Source organism: Panthera tigris, chromosome C1, assembly GCF_018350195.1.
Source record: "Panthera tigris isolate Pti1 chromosome C1, P.tigris_Pti1_mat1.1, whole genome shotgun sequence".
Lineage (NCBI taxonomy): Eukaryota > Metazoa > Chordata > Mammalia > Carnivora > Felidae > Panthera > Panthera tigris.
The window spans coordinates 191370502-191388414 of NC_056667.1; the positions used below are offsets into that span (position 1 = coordinate 191370502).

A 17913-nucleotide genomic window follows, 5' to 3' on the forward strand; every position below is an offset into this window, starting at 1 on the left:
GTGCATCAGGCTTTGTGCTGGCGGTGCGGAGCCTGGTTGGGATTGATATCCTCTCTCTCTCTCTCTCTCTCTCTCTCTCTCTCTCTCTCTCTCTCTCAAATAAATTTACAAGGAAACTTAAAAAAAAGTTTTATTTGGAACACAGCCATGTTCATTCAATTATGTGTTACCCATGGCTGCTTCCATGCTACAACAGCAGTAGTTGTGACAGAGTCCATTTGGTCCAAAAAGCCAAAAAAATGTTTGCCAACCTAACTTCTATCTAAAGAAACTGGGGGGAAAAAGAGCAAATTAAAATCAATAAAACTGAAGAGAAAACCAATAGAGGAAAATCAGCGAAACAAAAAATTGGTTGTTAAAAAAGAAAAAGTACAATTGATAAACTTCTTTGAAGACAAAAGAAAAAAAAATCAGGTAGTTTGGAATTATTGAAGATGCTGAAAATGGAAAGAATAAGTGAGACAGAATAAGAGTATCATATGGAGGCAAAGAATTAGGTCAGTGAATGGAGGAGGATGTTGAGACACATTATGTGAAAGAACTTTTTTCTAAAAATATGCCTATCACATCAATTTCAGAATCTATAAGCCATCTGTTTGCATGAATGCTTAAACTCCTAAAATCCTGTTTCTCTACTGGAAGAAACATTCAGTGGTCAATTTAATCTTCACACTGTGTCAGACCAATCCACTGGGAGAATCCTATCACTTTCTTCTGTTTTTTAAAAAATATTTAGCTAGAAATTTTTGAGAAGCTTTAAGAAGCATTCTCCGAGCTAAGGATTTCTTTAAAATTTTTATTTAAAGCTCATTTGTATTTTGTATTCTACTCCAAAATACAGTAATGCTTATTTTAACGTGAAAATGCTTGCCACCCCTCTGACCCGTTAATCAAAATTGGTGCTTTAGAATGACATGCCACGTTTATTCCCTGATTTTGCAAACTCCTTAATACGAACCTAACAGTCCTGGTTGGAGGCATCTTGATTAGTCCTGTTTTTAAAAAACAGTGGAAGAGGGGCGCCTGGGTGGCTCAGTCGGTTAAGCGGCCAACTTCGGCCCAGCGGCCAACTTCAGCCCAGGTCATGATCTCGCAGTCCGTGAGTTCAAGCCCCACATTGGGCTCTGTGCTAACAGCTCAGAGCCTGGAGCATGTTTCAGATTCTGTGTCTCCCTCTCTCTGACCCTCCCCCGTTCATGCTCTCTCTCTCTCTGTCTCAAAAATAAATAAACATTAAAAAAAAAAAAAAAGATGAAGAAACAGTTCTTGCATGGGACCTATTGGAAGCTACTCAACTAGTTAGTTTCAAAGCCAGAATCTGAACCCAATATTTCTGATTTTCAGTTTAGGATTCTTGCTAATATGTCATACTGTATCCAAATTTGTATCCAAATTTGTTTATTTTAAACCGTGCCTAACTTGAGCCTAACTTGAGCATTGTTCTGCAAGACTGTGTGTTACTTGAAATTTATTTGGTATCTTCCCGCCGCCCCCCACAAAAAAAGTATTGTATACTCACGTTCAGTTTAGGACATGCTAGTTAGAATTGCTCTTTGAAGAGTCTCAATTGACATTAGTATATGGAAAGGATCAGAAGTCTTAGATGAAAGAAAGCAGTTAATTTTCATAGCCCAGTGTTCTTTTTTTTTTTTTTAGAATCCTAGTCTAATCTTTCACAACACTATAGTATACTGATTTTTGTACGACAAAGTTAGGAGATACTAACCTATAGGATCATGTTAGTTTAGCTTTTGGAAACTAGCATGTAGATATAGCATTCCTATGAGCATTTGTGGACTGTAAATTCTCAGATGATGGAGAAGGAGAAAGCAAGGAAAACAAGATGAGTCAGCCCTGGATAAAATGAGATTTGTAAATGTGTATATACATAATACAGGCTTTCTCTTTGTTAGAATTTACCCCATACACAGAACATCCAGCCTGACCTCTGAATCAAGCCCACTGTGACCCTTTAGATCACTCTTGGCCTCGTAGCACTTCTCGACTTGTGATCTCCATCATGCATTTGAATGTTGGGCCATTTTTCACTTCTTTCCAAAAAAATTTACACCAGTGGTACAGTGATGCAGTGGATCATATATTGTCTGTATCTGTCATGGATAATACATCATCAGGTGCATCTTTATTTATTCCAAAAGTCAGCTTGCTCCTTTTTTCTGAACCAGTAGGCTATGTGGGCACGAAGACATTAGAGTTCTCTAGAAACAGTCATTGCTAACACATATGTGGTAGCATTTAGGAAATGCCAGCCACCATTTCATGCACTTTTTACAGATTAACTCCTTAATCCTCATAAAACTTTTGAAGTAGGTAATATTACCTGTTTTACAGTCTGGTAACTAAAGTTAAATAATTTGCTTGTGGCCATGTAATTGGTAAGAAGTAACCACTTAAACCTAAGAACCGGACACTGAAGATAATACTGCTCCTAAGTACTGCCACTGCTGTAAATGAGTGATTAGAAATTGCTGCTTTTTTCCATTGTTTAAAGACTTAGGACCGTTCTGCTTTCAACTCTTGGTTCACTTAGTCATAAGGACCTACCTCATGCCAGTCCTAGTGACTGAGCATATAATATATGGTCCTTACTCACATAGAGTTAAAAGAAGAGTTTGTTTACTAGTTTAGCCTTCATAGCTTGCTAAAAAATATTTTATTCTTAGTGTTAAATTTTTTTTAGTAATTTTTTAATTGTGGTAAAAAATTTAAAATTTACCATCTTAACCATTTTTAAAAAAAAATTTTTTTTTTTAACGTTTATTTTTGAGACAGAGAGAGACAGAGCATGAACAGGGGAGGATCAGAGAGAGAGGGAGACACAGAATCTGAAACAGGCTCCAGGCTCTGAGCGGTCAGCACAGAGCCCGACATGGGGCTCGAACTCACGGACCGTGAGATCATGACCTGAGCCGAAGTCGGACACTTAACCGACTGAGCCACCCAGGCGCCCCATCTTAACCATTTTTAAGTATACAGTTCAGTGGTGTTAAATATGTACACAGTATTGTGCAACAGATCTCCAGAACTTTTTTGCCTTGCAAAACTGAACCTCTGTTAAAAGCAGCTTCCCTCCTTTTCCCCTTCTGTGAGTCCTTGGCAGTCACCACTCTACTATCTGTTTTTATGAGTTTGACTACTTTAGATACTTGAAATAAGTGGAATCCACAGTTGTCCTTTTCGTGACTGGCTTATTTTGCTGCATTATGTCCTCAAAGTTCATCCACATTGTAGTGTGTGATGGTATGTCCTTCCTTTTAAGGCAGAATAATATTCCATTGTATGTGTACCACATTTTTTCAGTGTATCCGTCTGTTGATGAGTACTTGGGTTGCCTCTGCATGTTGACTACTATGAATAATGCTGTTATGGATGGAGGCTTGCCCATATCTCTTTAATATCCTGTCCTGTGTTCTTTGGATATATATCCAAAAGTAGGATTTTTGGATCACAAGGTAATCCTATTTTTAGTTTTTTAAGGAATCACTGTAGTGTTTCCTGTAGTGGCTGGGCAATTTTACATTCCACCAGCAGTGCACAGGGTTCAAATTTCTTCTCATCCTTGTCAACCCTCGCTATTTTCTGTTTAAGTTTTTGTTTTTTAAATAGTAGCCATCCTAATGGATGTGAGGTGGTATCTCATTGTGGTTTTGATTTGTAAGTTGTAAAACTTCTTGATTATATCCTGGATATTAACTCCCTGTTAGATATATATATGATTTGCAAATATCTTCTCCCAATTCATAGGTTGCCTTTTCACTCTGTTGATTGTGCCCTTTCATGAACAGAATTTTTTAAGTTTGATGTGACCCAATTTGTTTATTTTTGCTTTTGTTGTCTATGCTTTTGGTGGCATAGCCAAGAAAGCGCTGCCAAATCCAGTGTCTTGAAGCTTTTCTCCTGTGTTTTCTTCTAGAAGTTTTATAGTTTTAGGTCTTACATTTAGATCTTCAATCCATTTTCAATTAGTTTTTGTACATGGCATAATTAAGGGTCCAACTTCATTCTCTTGCATGTGGATATACAGTGTTCTCAACATCATTTGTGGAAGAGACTCATGTTAGATTGTTGTTGTCTTTTTTTAATGCCCTGAAATGATGTGTTTGTGAGAATTTTCTGTTCAATTTACGATGTTTTGCACACTGATGTTTAGCTTTGGTATTTTCTTAGTTATTGATATTTATAGAATTTCAAGTTTTATAGGTATGAGGCAGATCCTGTCAATAACCAGTGATATAATTTTAAGTGATCATTCAGCCCTTTGGGTTGTTTGTGGGGTTTTCACATTCGGGGTCCTTTTTTTAAATCAAACATCTATGGTATATTAAAATGTTACATGAGGCAATTTCCAAGTCCTTCTGTGTAGTTTTTTCAAATGCCTAATGTATATTAAAATATTTGTTGCTTTGAGCTAAATATCTAAAAGCATTCTAAGCCAAAATAAGTGATATAGAAATAAATGTTGCATAATTTTTCCTGTCCTCCTTTGCTCCTAGGGAAGCAGCACGAGAGTGTCGTAGAAAGAAGAAAGAATATGTGAAATGTTTAGAAAACAGAGTGGCAGTGCTTGAAAACCAAAATAAGACTCTCATTGAGGAGCTAAAAGCACTTAAGGACCTTTACTGCCACAAATCAGATTAATTTGGGATTTAAATTTCACCTGTCATGGTGGAAAAGGACTGGCTTGGCCTCAAGCAGAAAGACAAAATAAACATTTTATTTTCTAAACATTTCTTTTTTTCTATGCGCAAAACTGCCTGAAAGCAACTACAGAATTTCATTCATTTGTGCTTTTGCATTAAACTGTGAATGTTCCAACACCTGCCTCCACGTCTCCCCTCAAGAAATTTTCAGCACCAGGAATCATGAAGAGACTTCTGCTTTTCATCCCCCACCCTCTTCAAGAAGTAATAATTTGTTTACTTGTAAATTGATGGGGGAAATGAGGAAAAGAAAATCTTTTTTTAAATGATTTCAAGGTTTGTGCTGAGCTCCTTGATTGCCTTAGGGACAGAATTACCCCAGCCTCTTGAGCTGAAGTAATGTGTGGGCCGCATGCATAAAGTAAGTAAGGTGCAATGAAGAAGTGTTGATTGCCAAATTGACGTGTTTTCACATTTTCATTGTGAATTATGTAAAATTGCAAAGAGATATACCCTCTAAAAAAGAGTTTTAGTGTGGTGTTGAAGAAATTAAGAATGAATTCGAAGTGCTTTCTATGTACATTCTCTTCTTCAATACTGACAACTTGTCCTTGACCTTCTGTATTAACTGTAGCTCTTCTGTAGGGCAGTTGTTGCTTCTTATTTCAGTTCTGTATGTGTTCAACATTCTTGAATACATTAAAAGAAGTAACCAACTGAATGAAAAAGCATGGTATTTGAATTTTAAATTAAACTGAAGTAAATAAAAGTACAAAGCTTGTTTTAGTTAGTACTAAATTCTTAGTAAAAAGATGCTCATTAGTAAACCAGCCCCTTGAGTTACGTAACAAGGTTTTTAAATAAATGTTTTTGTCATCGCCTTCAAAAATACTTATGTCACTCATTTACTTAAAAAGATATTTCTAATTAAACTGTTCCCATTTGCACTTACACTATACCACCAACAGGAAAGCCTTCAAGATGTTAAATAAAACAAAGTGATATATTTGTTTATAAAATGTTGTGTTGTAGAAAAATACTGATTTTAAATCTTTTCCATATTAACATACTTTAACAGAGTATCCTTAGTGAATTTTTTAATGAAAGTGTAAGGATATAGTTATAAAAAGTACAGTATTAGATGTACACAAGGAGAGTTATTTTCTTCAGACGCATTTGAATGACTGCTGTACTACAATATTTGGATTGTCATTCTTACAAAACTTTTTTTTTTTTTTTTTTTTTTGGTTTTCTCCTAAAAAGGATAGTTGTGCTTGAGCTTTCCAATACGCTGTATAGCCTTTGTTGTTCTGCAAAGGAGCTACCTGTTTTAACCCCTGACTAAACCAGTCTGTATTTATATGTATCATACATTGTTTCCAATACTACTTCTAATTATTAATTACTCATTCACTAAGCTTGATAAATCTTTACAAAAGTTACCCTTTAAAAAAATAGGACTAAGGTGGATTTTAAAAATTGGAGACTGTCATAATGTTAGATATAATTTCTCATTTGAAAAGGTTATTCCTTTTAAAAGAAGAGTGTAGAAAATTAATGTTTTATATTTAGTCATGGGTTATTTTTAAAAGTTTGTTAATGTATTAACAAAATATACAGATGTGGGTGTTAATTGTTGGGTCCCGTTTGAAAAGTAAGGTTTTTAATTAATATTTGTTAATGGTTTATTTTTGTTTGTAACAAACCATTGTCTCTTTTCAAGGATGAACAGAGTTTATGAAGGAGCATCATTCTAAGAATTGAGTGATGTAGTCTTATATTTGGACAATTCACCAGATTCTCAAGAAGGCTTTCAAACGACTGTAAAGTTTGATGTTTATCCTGCTGAGCTAATGGGGAAAGTTGTAGCATAAAAATTATTTGTATACCAGCATAGATGTGTCATTTTCCAAAACTTCAGCAGAAACCAAGCAAAGTGACAAATCTTTTCACAAACTAGAATTCTTTCTTAATGAGTCAAAATGTTTTGAATGTCATAAACTTTATAAATGAAAATTGCCTAGTATTTAGCAAGTTGTATTCTCCAAAGTAAAATGTTTCCAAAAGTTGAGGCATTCTGTTTAGTTAGAAAAGTTGGTGGTCCTCTTAGTCCCTGATGAATCAAGGCAGTCACATCCATATTAGCTGGTTGAATTTGTAAGTTTTTACAAACACCAGGTCCTTTGTACCTTGAGGATGATTGCACTGGTTTGAAGTCAGTTACTTAATGGTGAGGTAAGAAATATATTCTGTTGCTAAATCTGTTTTAGACCCATAAAGAGACTTGAAAATTTCAGTTTATACAGATAGAAATTAAGCATCTTTTGTGCAGACTTTTTTTTTTTTAACAAGAATTGGAAAAAAGGTGTTTGTTTTTAAGCATGCAACTTTGAGAATCTTTATTAAGGAAATGACATAATTTAAAAAAAAATCTTGTAGCCAAGAACATATATGGCCACATTACCAGTAATAAATGTTTTTTTCTCTTCATATTGGCCAAAAGGGAATGAAAATATCATAGGAATCTGTACATATGCTACTGATTTGCCTAGAAAATAGCAAGTTTGGTATCGCTTACTTTGCAAATATAGGGCCATGTGGCACTTTTATCTATAGGACAGATTAACTCTAATAAAAATGAAGTGGGAGGGGTTTATTTTTGATATATTACTCTTACGAGTTTTCAAACTTTGATAGTGTTTAGCTGAAAAGTGGTTTAGAAAGGGCTAGATCCAATGTGTCCACCTTATTAAAAAACTGATATCAGATCTAATTTTAATTTCATTCTTTTCAAACTCAAGTACCATATTGGCAACCATCATATTGTCATAGGTGCTCTGTTCGTTTAGATATTATTGGGGGGGGGGGGAAATGGCATTTGTATAATATATGTGTACATATATATAAATACATACAGTATATAATCTGAAGCTCTGAGAGCTCCTAAGTCAGGAATGCTGAGTATTATAGTATATTGAGGTCAGATGAAATTTTACATCTTTGCGTGTTCTGTTGCATCCCGTTTGGTAGTTTCTTGGACTGCATTACTCCAGCACTCATGATTGATTTTTGTCTTCTAATTTTCTTCCAAGTATTTTATTTTTACTGTTCGTTTTCTTTGGCTTGATACTTTTATGTATGTTACTAGTCACTTGAAAACTCCCCCGCCCCCAAAGTATTTGGTTTTTATGCTTTGTCTCTGGCAGCTATAACAGTGGTAAGAACATTTTGCAGATAGCTTCTAAAAGGTACCACTGATTTTTCAAAACTCATCCTGGGGGAGGAATTTGGGTGTTTTCATTTGAGCAGGGATTTTTTTCAGAAAAATGTGTTTTGATGGTAGGTCAGCAGCAGTGCTAGAATCTGAAAGCACAATACCAGTCAGGCAGGCTGTCCGATCAGAAGTCATCTGGCTGAAGTTTATCTCTGTCTCTCAGGCCTAATCCCTACTATCATTTTGACCACTTGGGGTGACATGTGGAATCATACAAAGGCTTAGGAAGAAACAACCAGTGTGTTTAAACCAGGATGCTTTTACTTACTTGAAGTGACTTCAATCTAGATTTCTTCTTTACATTTTAAAAATGTTTTTAATTTTGTGATCAGCAACAGTCAATTTATTAGCATAAATTGGTCTCTTTATTTCGAAGATCAAAAAGTCTGCTTCATTTTGCAGGATTAAATAAGGCGAATATAAAGTTATGATTTTTGAATTAAAGTGGGTTTTTAGAACAGTCATTACACACTTTTTCAGTTATTTGTAAGAGGCTTCATTTTGTTGCCTTTTTGGCTCTGAAAACTTTTGGTATGCTGTTTCCCGTTGACCTGATACAAAAGTTGTATATTTATTTGGATTATATTTACATTATATTCTTTGTAAATGTTTGGTGTAACTTGCACTTTTAAAAAATGACCCTGTTGGGTGTTAGCAACTTGAGAAAAGTTCCCTCATCAATTGATTGTCAACTGGCTTTTTATGTCTTTTTCCTCTCTTCAAATCATGTGACTTTTTTAAATGGAAAATTTCATTAAAATATTTTAGCACCTAAAGGCTAGCCTTATAAATAGCTGTGAAAGAAAAGTAACAGGAAATTAGATTTGACTAGCCCAGTTAATTAAAAGATGAGTTTGAACCCAATGGGATTCTTTTACATCATGGATAAAGATAGAAGGAAAAGCAACTGGAGTAAATTGATACTTATTTTCAATTTTAAATGAGACTCTGTTCCCATTCCAACATTAGTGTTGTCTATAGGGTACCAAGATATCCATCAATTTATCTAGAACAGTAAAATAGTTTTCAAGGCAGTTAATTACCATCATCATGGAGACCACATGGAATGATTTGACTGAGGTTTTTTTCACTTTAAATTGGCTTTGTTACCATCAAACACCTAAATCGGACTGAGGTCCAGTGAGAAGGGAAAGCGCAACGCGCTTTGGTAAGCTGCCTGGAGGTGAAGAGTCGAGGGATACATTTGCTCACTCTGTTGTACAAAGCACAACTAGAACTTTTGTTGGATGGTTTGCCTACATCTTGAATACTTTTAATGTTGATACGTTGACTTTTTTTAAGTTGACTGCACAGTCACTGTATGTACTAGGAACTGGTTTCCTTGACTTTCTCGAATCAATGGCTAGGAGAGGCACTAATCCCTGAGGGGTTGAACATATCATGAAGCTGAGTCAGTATGGAAGAATTTCAAATAAATCAAACAGGGTGCTGAAGTTCCATCTGTCTCATATGCTTCTGATAAGTTCGTACTGATTAGTGAATGTAGCTTAAGCCTTTGTATGTGTCCTCAGGGGGGCAAACTCTAAGAGGGACCAGATAACGTTTGAGTGGAGGGATTATATTTCAGGTGTTTTAGCTTGAAATTTATTTTTTAAAAAAATAAAAATAGAAAAAAAAAAATAGAACAAAGCCTGTGAAGATGATATAAACAGGCAGAGTTGTTTTAGCACAGAGAGAAAATATTGACCTGTCTGCATTCTGGTACTGTGGGTGCAGGTCCTAGCTGGGTATATAACCTGATACATTTTTAATTATTCTCACCAGCAAGTAAAAGGAAAATGAACAATCTTTGGGAAATGTCTTTGAAAAGGGGCAAATGGTAGGAAAATCAGATTTTACCTCCTTTATACAGGCATTATGTGATACTTGCCTACAGAAGTATGGGCGTTTCCAAGCTTCCGAGGAGCATCTCAGAAATGTAAGAGTCAATCTGAGATAGTTGAAAAATTGGTAGGGAAGGAAGAAAATCCCTGCAAATAGTAATCTTATGTTAGTTGGCCAAGTGAAATGATCTATCTTTGTGTTTGGGAGGTTTTATTTTCTTAAGTTTTTAAAATTGAATTGGTAAATGCTTTATAGACATATTTTTATCCAGGTGCCACTCCAATTTGTGTATGTAATAAAAATTATTTATATTAAAAGTGGGAAATAATTTGTCACCATTGTTCTGTGAGTATGGATTTATGGAGGGGTGGCAAAGAGGAGTGCTAGTTAGCAGTTTTCCATGTAGAGTCGTCCCCAACTGATTTGTCCACATGTCACTTGTCCTCCCCACCCAAAAAAGGAATTATTTCTAACCTAGATGTATCACTTGAGACTTTTTAGAAACAAAATAATCAGGGAAGTTTCTAGAGAGAAAGATGGTGTTTTTGTTTTTGTTTTAATTTTTCCTTGAGGATTGGGGTAAAGAATACCTCCCCCCAAAACTATCAGCACAAAACAGGGTATCGATTTTTAACTCTGATGTTACTATTGGAGTTGAATATTAAGTAAATATAATGAGGGAAATACATTTCTAATAAAATTCCCTACATTCTAGAAACATCCCTGTTTTAATTTTTTTACCTAAATCTTTTTGTGCTCTATCTGTGTAAAGAGAGAAAATGTACTGAGTTATAATGCATTTTATTAACACTATGTACATAGTAGCTGCTTTGTGTTCAGAATGGTAGCAATTGCTTTGTATATTAAAGTGATCCTTGTGAATTTGTGAAATATTGTCAGAAAGTGCTTTTTCTTACTGTAATCTTTGTGGTATCAACTGTCCTAATGCCCTTTTTACACACATTTATGTGCAGTCACATAAACATGCTTTTAAAAACTCTGTAAGTCTCTTTTTTGGGGATGGGATCTCTCGATTTTGGTTTCTGCCAGTAGTGTTAAGCTGTATTTTCTGGGACTTCAGTTTATTACTTTTGTTAAATGAGCAAAGTTTATGTTAGAATATATCACAAGCTTGTGTTGCACGGCAACGGAAAACTAATTTGAGAAACCAGAACATATCTTCAGTTATTTAATTTTACTGTATTCCTCATTTTTAGCACAAGATTTCTTTGTTCAGAAAGATTGAACAGTGCCTATTTGAAGATGTGGAGATGTTACCGCCCTATTGAGAAAACCAATGGAGACATATGACCAGCTGTCTCCAGTGTCAGAAAATACATGTTTTAATTGGAAAAACAATGAGAATAGCTAACTTGTCAGGCCCCCTTGTAATTCTAAAGTTCTGTGATCATAGGAAATGGGAGGAGGTGTGGTTAATCTGCTCTTTGCTTAAAGCATAATAAAAGATTCTCTCCTGTTGATTTAATTTCTGAAAATAAGCAGTTGCATTTATCCTAAGGTACTTTTTTTAAAAATTGCCATGACGTATTTATTAAGCTTGTTACACCTGCTATTGTATTGAAGGAATTGCACACATTTTATTCTTTCTCTTCTACAAAGTGTGACTACTTAAGGTGATTGTTCAAGCAGACATTTTTGAGAGTGAAAGGGTGACATTAATAGGGACAACAGGTGTAAACCAGGATTGTGCTGAGCAAATCGGGACCTTTAGTCACCCTCCTTGTAACCCGTGTCCAGGTGCTTGAGCCTCCAATAAAAGGATAGAGTGCCTCTCTTTATCCATACCTTTGTGGTTACTTGCTTATTTCACCAATGGTTGAGCACTAAGAAGTACCTGTCCTCAGGAAGCTCTAGGACACAGCCGAAGAAACCATTCTAAGACGTTCACACAATTTTAGCTCTGGTGCTACACTCTCCTATTTGTCATCTCCACTCAGATTGCAAAACAGAACCTCTCATTTCTCCTCTAAATCCGTTCATCTCTCAGCTGGCTTTTTCCATCTTGTAAATGATGCCACTATTCCACTACGCTGCTTAAGGCAAAATCCCAGAAAACCACTGCCTTAGTGTTACCTTCCACTGTGCATTTTTCATTTCTCCACATCTTTCTTTTGCATATTGACCAAACTGGGGCTTAGGATTCTGATGAGGTCCTAACAAGTGAAGAGGAAAGGTATTTCCAGGCACTGCAATGCTATTTTTTGCTATTTTTTTTAAATTGAGGTACAATTCACATAACAACATTGACCATTTTTAAGTGAATAATTCGGTAGCACTTAGTGCCTTCTCAACGTTGTGCTAGCTACCACCAACTGCATATCTAGGTCCAAATCGTCACTCCAAAATCAAACCTTCCATCTATTAAAGAGTTACTATTTTCCCCTCCCTCTATCCCCAGGCAACCATGAATCTGCTTTCCATTTCTATAGTTACCTATTGTTTCTTACGTACAGGATCCTATGTGACCTTTTGTGCCTGGCTTCTTTCACTTAGCATGTTTTTGAGGTGCCTCAAAATCATTTATCAGTACTTCATTCCTTATGGCTGAATAATCCGTCATATATGCCACAGTTTATTCATTTATCCACTGATGGACATTGGGATATTTCCGCTATTTGGCTTTTGTGAATATGCCGCTATGAACATTCACGTGCAGGTATTGGAGTCCCTGCTTTCAGTTCTTCTGAATACATACCCAGGAGTGGAATTGCTGGGCCATATGGTAGTTCTATGTTTACTTTCTAAGGAACTGCCAAATTTCTCCTGAGCTGCCGCACCACTTTACATTCCTGCCAACGATGATTGATACGTGAGTGTCCCAACTTCTCCGTGCGCTGACCAACGTTGGTTTTAATTATGCCCCTCTTTACAGGTGTGAAGAGCTAGCTCGTTGTCAATCGTATTTGCAACTCTCACGCTGAACGATGTCGCGTATCATCATGTGTCTGTGGTTATTTGGAGGATAACCAGAATGCTCAGAATGTCTGTTCAAGTCCTTTGCTCATTTTTTAATGGTGTTTTTTGTTGTTGTTGAGTTTTATGAGTTTCTTACATATTCTGGATACCAGAGCCTCACCAGGTAGTACGATTTGTCATTATTTTCTCCCATTCTCTTAAGTTTTCGTTTCACTTTCTCGATAGTGTCCTCATTTTTTAACTTCGTTTCCTTAAGTAGTATGTACGTTTGGAAAATAGGACAAATGGGGAAGCAGTTTCTTGTGTATCCTTTTAGAGACAATCTGTGCATATACATGCAAATGTAATGTCTATTCTCTCCTCTCTCCCCTTTTTACATAAATGGTACTTTTTCACTGAATGTGTCTTGACAGTTCTATTTCAGTTTATGTACATCTGCCTCAGTCTTTCTAACGGATGTGTGGTATCCCATTGTGTAGATGTATCATAGTTTAACAAGCACCCTCTTTTGTGAACATGTAGGTTGTTACTTTTGACTCTTCCAGATACACACAAGTCAGTATAAATAGAAGCTAGTTTATCTTTACGATAGATACTGAGAAGTGGGAATGTTTATTAAGTATGGTTTTCATATTTGAAGGTTGCTTCCTAAGCATTAATAATTTGCTAAATTAATAAAAAGATCACGTTGGTATTTTTTTAATGTCAAGCTTTATAGTGTAAGTAATTTTTAGGAGTTAGAAGTGGCAGAGCCAGCCTCAACACAAGGTTTTCTAGCAGATAGGCCCCCCTTTTCACACCTCTGTTGTAGGGATTTCCCCTCTACCACAAAAATAGTTCTCAGGTAGGAAACTTAATTTTTCAGCATACCATGTCTTCTAGTGTTAAGTTTTAACACTTCCTGGCTGTAGAAAGAAAAGCATAATATGATTGAAGATTGGAAAGAAACGTCAGAGCTAACAAATCCTCAATTTTTAAAGTCACAAAAAAAGAACGGAGTTCTGCCCTGATTTCATGCAGTTCTTGTCAGTTTCTCTTTTTCCCAGAACAAGGCTCTCCCTACTCACTGCAACATGTTGCCTCGTTCTTGTTAAAGACCTTGAAAATGCTACTTTTCGGGGCATCTGGATGACTCAGGGTTAAGCCTCTGACTCGGGTCATGATCCCATGGTTTGTGGGTTCAAGCCCCGCGTCGGGCCAGCTACTATCAGCGTGAGCCCAATTCAGATTCTCTGCCCCTCCCGCCCTGCTCTCCCATTCGCCCTCTCAGAAATAAATATTAAAAATTTAAATTAAAACAAAAGAACGCTGCTTATGTCTAGGTAGAGGTTCTGGGGTAGCAGTACAATTATGACCATGTCTCTGACACAAAAATAAATCACAGGACTATTTCACCAACTATGATGTCAGGCCCCATGCTGGTATATTAAAAAGTGGTTTTTAAAATTACTTTAAAATTTTTATCTTGAGAGAGAGAGAGAGAGGGTGGGCAAGAGGGGCAGAGAGGATCTCAAGCAGGCTCCACACTCAGAGTGGAGCCCAACACAGGGCTCAATCCCACAACCCTAGGGTCATGACCTGAGCTGAAATCAAGAGTCAGACACTCAACCAACTGAGCCACCCAGGTGCCCCTCTTCCCGATTTAAAAACTGTTATCTTGGGGCAGCTGGGTGGCTCAATCAGTTGAGCGTCAGGGACTTCGGCTCAGGTCATGATCGTGGCTTTGAGCCCCGCATCAGGCTCTGTACTTACAGCTCTGAGCCTGGCGCCTGCTTCGGATTCTGTGTCTCCCTCTCTCTGCCCCTCCCCTGCTCACACTCGGTCTCTCTCAAAAATAAATGAACATTAAAAAAATAAGTAATCTGCACAGGGAATGACAGCGTACTTTATAGTGATAGTTCTAAGAACCTGGCGTCCTACATATATTTTAACATAGCATCTTGGCACCAGTATTTGATCTTAATTGTGGGAAAAGTCACTGGAACTAAGAGTTCTAAAACTGAGGAGTGTGAAAATCAATGCTTAGCATATAGTTGGTTTAGACTAGGTTTCTATCCTTGAGGATAAGACAGGCACACTTAGAATGCACGTTCCTGAGGTCAATCCTTTAACATAAGAGAAAGCCATCACAGCTTTCCTGACATTTATAGCGGACACTGTGGCATACTATCCAGATATAACGTCTACCCCCAGCCCCATCCCTCACCCCCACACACCCATTAAGCACTCACTTCCCCAGCTTCTGGCAATGTTGGAGGATGGCTCTCAGCTGAGTTCTCTCCAGGTCTTTTCTTCATCCTGAGGGTATGCCCCTTAGATCACATGACTAATCTATGCAGGGATATAAAACCCTGCCCTCTTGGCTTAGTATGGCCCAGCTACAGGGCCATCCTAGCTCTCGTTTCTGAGGACTCCTGACTGCATCCCAGCCTAATTCCCCCCTACTTCCCAATCCTACTACTTTTACTACCTCAGAGATGTCGATCTTGAAATCATTCCCATTTAAACTTTCTACACCCTAATGTCCATCTCTGAGTGTATTTCCCCAGGGAACTTGGCCTGAGACAACACTTTAAACGCAAAGCCAAAAAAAATCATTTGATTTTTCACTTAAACACCAAACTATTCCTGTTGAATTTTTCTTGCCTTTTATTGACATCTATTAAGACAAGAAAAAAAATTACCTTCAACCTTTTCTGACCCTCAATGTTTTGTGAACATGCAACACCACCAATTAATGCTTCGTTCACTCGGTAGAGCACCCAGACATCTTGAAGTTTTCCATCCCCACCCAAAACCACTTTAATGTCTGTTCTGCAAAGTCAGGGATATTAAGGGAGCTGAACCCCAATTAAAATACTCATTTCGAAGAACATACCTGAGTGGGGGACCGGCCTTTCATTTCATTACAGTGTTGATACTGCAGGGCTTGTGTTTTACTTGTTTTAAAAGACCTTCCATGTTCATAGCACAGTACTGGCGTTTTACGGATTTGCTGGACTATGGATATTTCTATGTCACGTGCATTTATCAAAATTGTGTTGAACCTGTACGTCACAGAATGCTCAGAACGTTTAATTCATAATTCATCTTTATTAAAAGTAAAACCTCTAAAATATATGTAGAAAATAATGTATTGGGTATTTTCACATCCAAGGTAGTCATTAAAAGGTTAAGAGGAAGGAGGTCTTGTTTCCGATGATTTACAAAGATCTATCTCCAGTACCCTCGACCATACTGAGATTTTAATTCTTGTCATCTGAATTTGTTTAAACTGTTAAGCTTTTACATTGCTTTAAAAAAAAAAAAAGAGGGGGGGTGTGTGAGAGAGAAAGAGAGAGAGAGAGAGACTTCATTCATAAAGTCTGTCAAAGATAATCATAAAACAATGTAGCAGTCATTTAACCCAAATACCAGTACCCTCTAAATGGAATGCAGTTTTTCATTCAGTGAATATTTGGCCCTGAGACACTGGCTGCTGGGACGCAGCCCTGGAGGAGGCACCAGTCCTGGCCCCCAGAAGCTCCCCATCTTCTGGGGAATCCAGACATGGAATAAGCAATTACAAGCACAACGTGGAAGGAGCTTCTCGGGGAGTTAACCTCCCATGAAGGGGTGAGATTTCCAACTGTTTTCAACGTCATCTTATGCATTATACGAAGGAGGGGAAAGCCTAGGAAAGAAATACAAACACAACATCTGAGAAAGGGGAGTGCCAGGGGAAAACTACAGCTATTGAAGACGACACCCCAGGCGCAGCACATGGTGGTTTCAAGACGTAGCTCAACTTTTAGTTTTACTTCATTTGTTTGTGTGCCTAAATCGGAAATTAAGCCAAAAAGCATGAAACGAGACCTCAGGGAACTCACATCCTCATCTCAAGTAACCAAAAGTAATACTTAAAACCTAAATGGGGCAGACAAAAGATTTCAAGAGCATCAACAGCTCAGGGAATATACATTAAGCCTCTTGCTTTATATTCAGAAAATTAGAAAACTGGGCTCAACATGTATCTCAGAATGTATTTAATAGAACTTGCATGGGTTAGCCTCACCGAAACAAGCTCACTGCTTTGAAGGCCCTTTTATACCAGCCCTTCATTCTATCACCAGTGAAAATTGTTTACCAAGAGGGGGCAGTATGGGATACAGATATCTCATACATTCCTTTAACGCTAGTTGGACTTTTCAAAGTAAAATAGGACTATGAAGTCACAGCAGTGGGACAAAGTGCCACTTTGTTTTCAAACGGCACATGTGCTTTGTCCCTTGGGAACCTTTGGTTGGTTAGACTTTTTGTTCAGGAGCCATTTCATCAAATGTGGTTCGATTCCCAGGCTAAGACCTTCACCGACACACTCAATAACAACATTCCTAAAAATTACAGCCAACTAGAAGTCCTCCCTCTGGTTTCTCTTCTGTGCTTTGTAAATATGTACGTCTTTGTCAGGATCGTAGTGAACCTTAGTCACAGTAAACTGCCTCTCCAGCATCGCCAAGAAGTCGTTATCTCGTTCATAGCGAATTCGGCAAGCTAAAAGAATCACGGAGCGGTTGCTACAGAGATGTTCCAAAGTCTGAAGAAGATCTGTGAATGTTTCTTCTAAATATATGATATCAGCTCCAAGTATCAGGTCAAATTCTCCAGGTGAATAACTCCCCAAATTTTGTCCCCAAGTCAGCTCCTTAACAACAGCTTTGGGTTGGATATGGGGAGGTAAGTTGGCTTGAACATTTGATTTAAGAAATTCTAATGCTACTTTTCGATCCGTGATAGTCACATGAGCACCTAGAATGTGGGACAGAGAGAGAGAGTCATGTGCACATCAATACAACTAACAGGTAGGGGTGTCAAGTCAAGCGGGGGGTGGGAGGGGGAATGTCTCTAATATTCCACCTGAAATCCAGAAGCTCATGCCCTTCAGGGATGGCTGCAAACGATCAGAAAATGACCAGAAGCTCCTCTGCACCGCTTACTGGTAAAAGTGAACTTTGGATTTGCCCCTCTGACACATCTGTTTGCTAAGTTGTGCCTCTGAAGTGCAGAGCCCCCCAGTGACCCAACACTGAAGCTTCTGGATTCTGCAGGTGGAACTGGCCCACCTCCCACAGGTATCTACCACTACATTTTATTCATTAGCTCATGATCTTCGAGTCAGTAGACCTGAAGGTAAAATGGAATCCACAAAAGAAAAAT

General features: G+C 37.5%; 2 protein-coding genes across 16 annotated transcripts in view; one reads left to right on the plus strand and one right to left on the minus strand.

The window, feature by feature from the left end:
- CREB1 (cAMP responsive element binding protein 1) overlaps window positions 1–10780 on the plus strand; it is a 60766-nt gene extending 49986 nt beyond the window's left edge. For 7 of the 8 annotated variants that reach the window (XM_042995185.1, XM_042995181.1, XM_042995182.1 and 4 more), the window contains one exon: window positions 4515–10780. In XM_042995185.1, the coding sequence (XP_042851119.1) occupies window positions 4515–4659 (145 nt within the window). In that variant the 3' untranslated portion in view covers window positions 4660–10780. The remainder of the gene's footprint in view (window positions 1–4514) is intronic. The other variant, XR_006220902.1, reaches the window with a different exon arrangement.
- Window positions 1–17913, minus strand: part of METTL21A (methyltransferase 21A, HSPA lysine) — a 60240-nt gene that overhangs the window by 29851 nt on the left and 12476 nt on the right. For 5 of the 8 annotated variants that reach the window (XM_042995190.1, XM_042995189.1, XM_042995187.1 and 2 more), the window contains exon 4: window positions 16298–17505. The exons of 1 other annotated variant lie outside the window; for it this stretch is intronic. In XM_042995190.1, the coding sequence (XP_042851124.1) occupies window positions 17108–17505 (398 nt within the window). In that variant the 3' untranslated portion in view covers window positions 16298–17107. Of the gene's footprint in view, window positions 1–15790; window positions 17506–17913 lie in introns of those variants that run through there. 2 more of the 8 variants (XM_042995192.1, XM_042995193.1) reach the window with 2 other exon arrangements.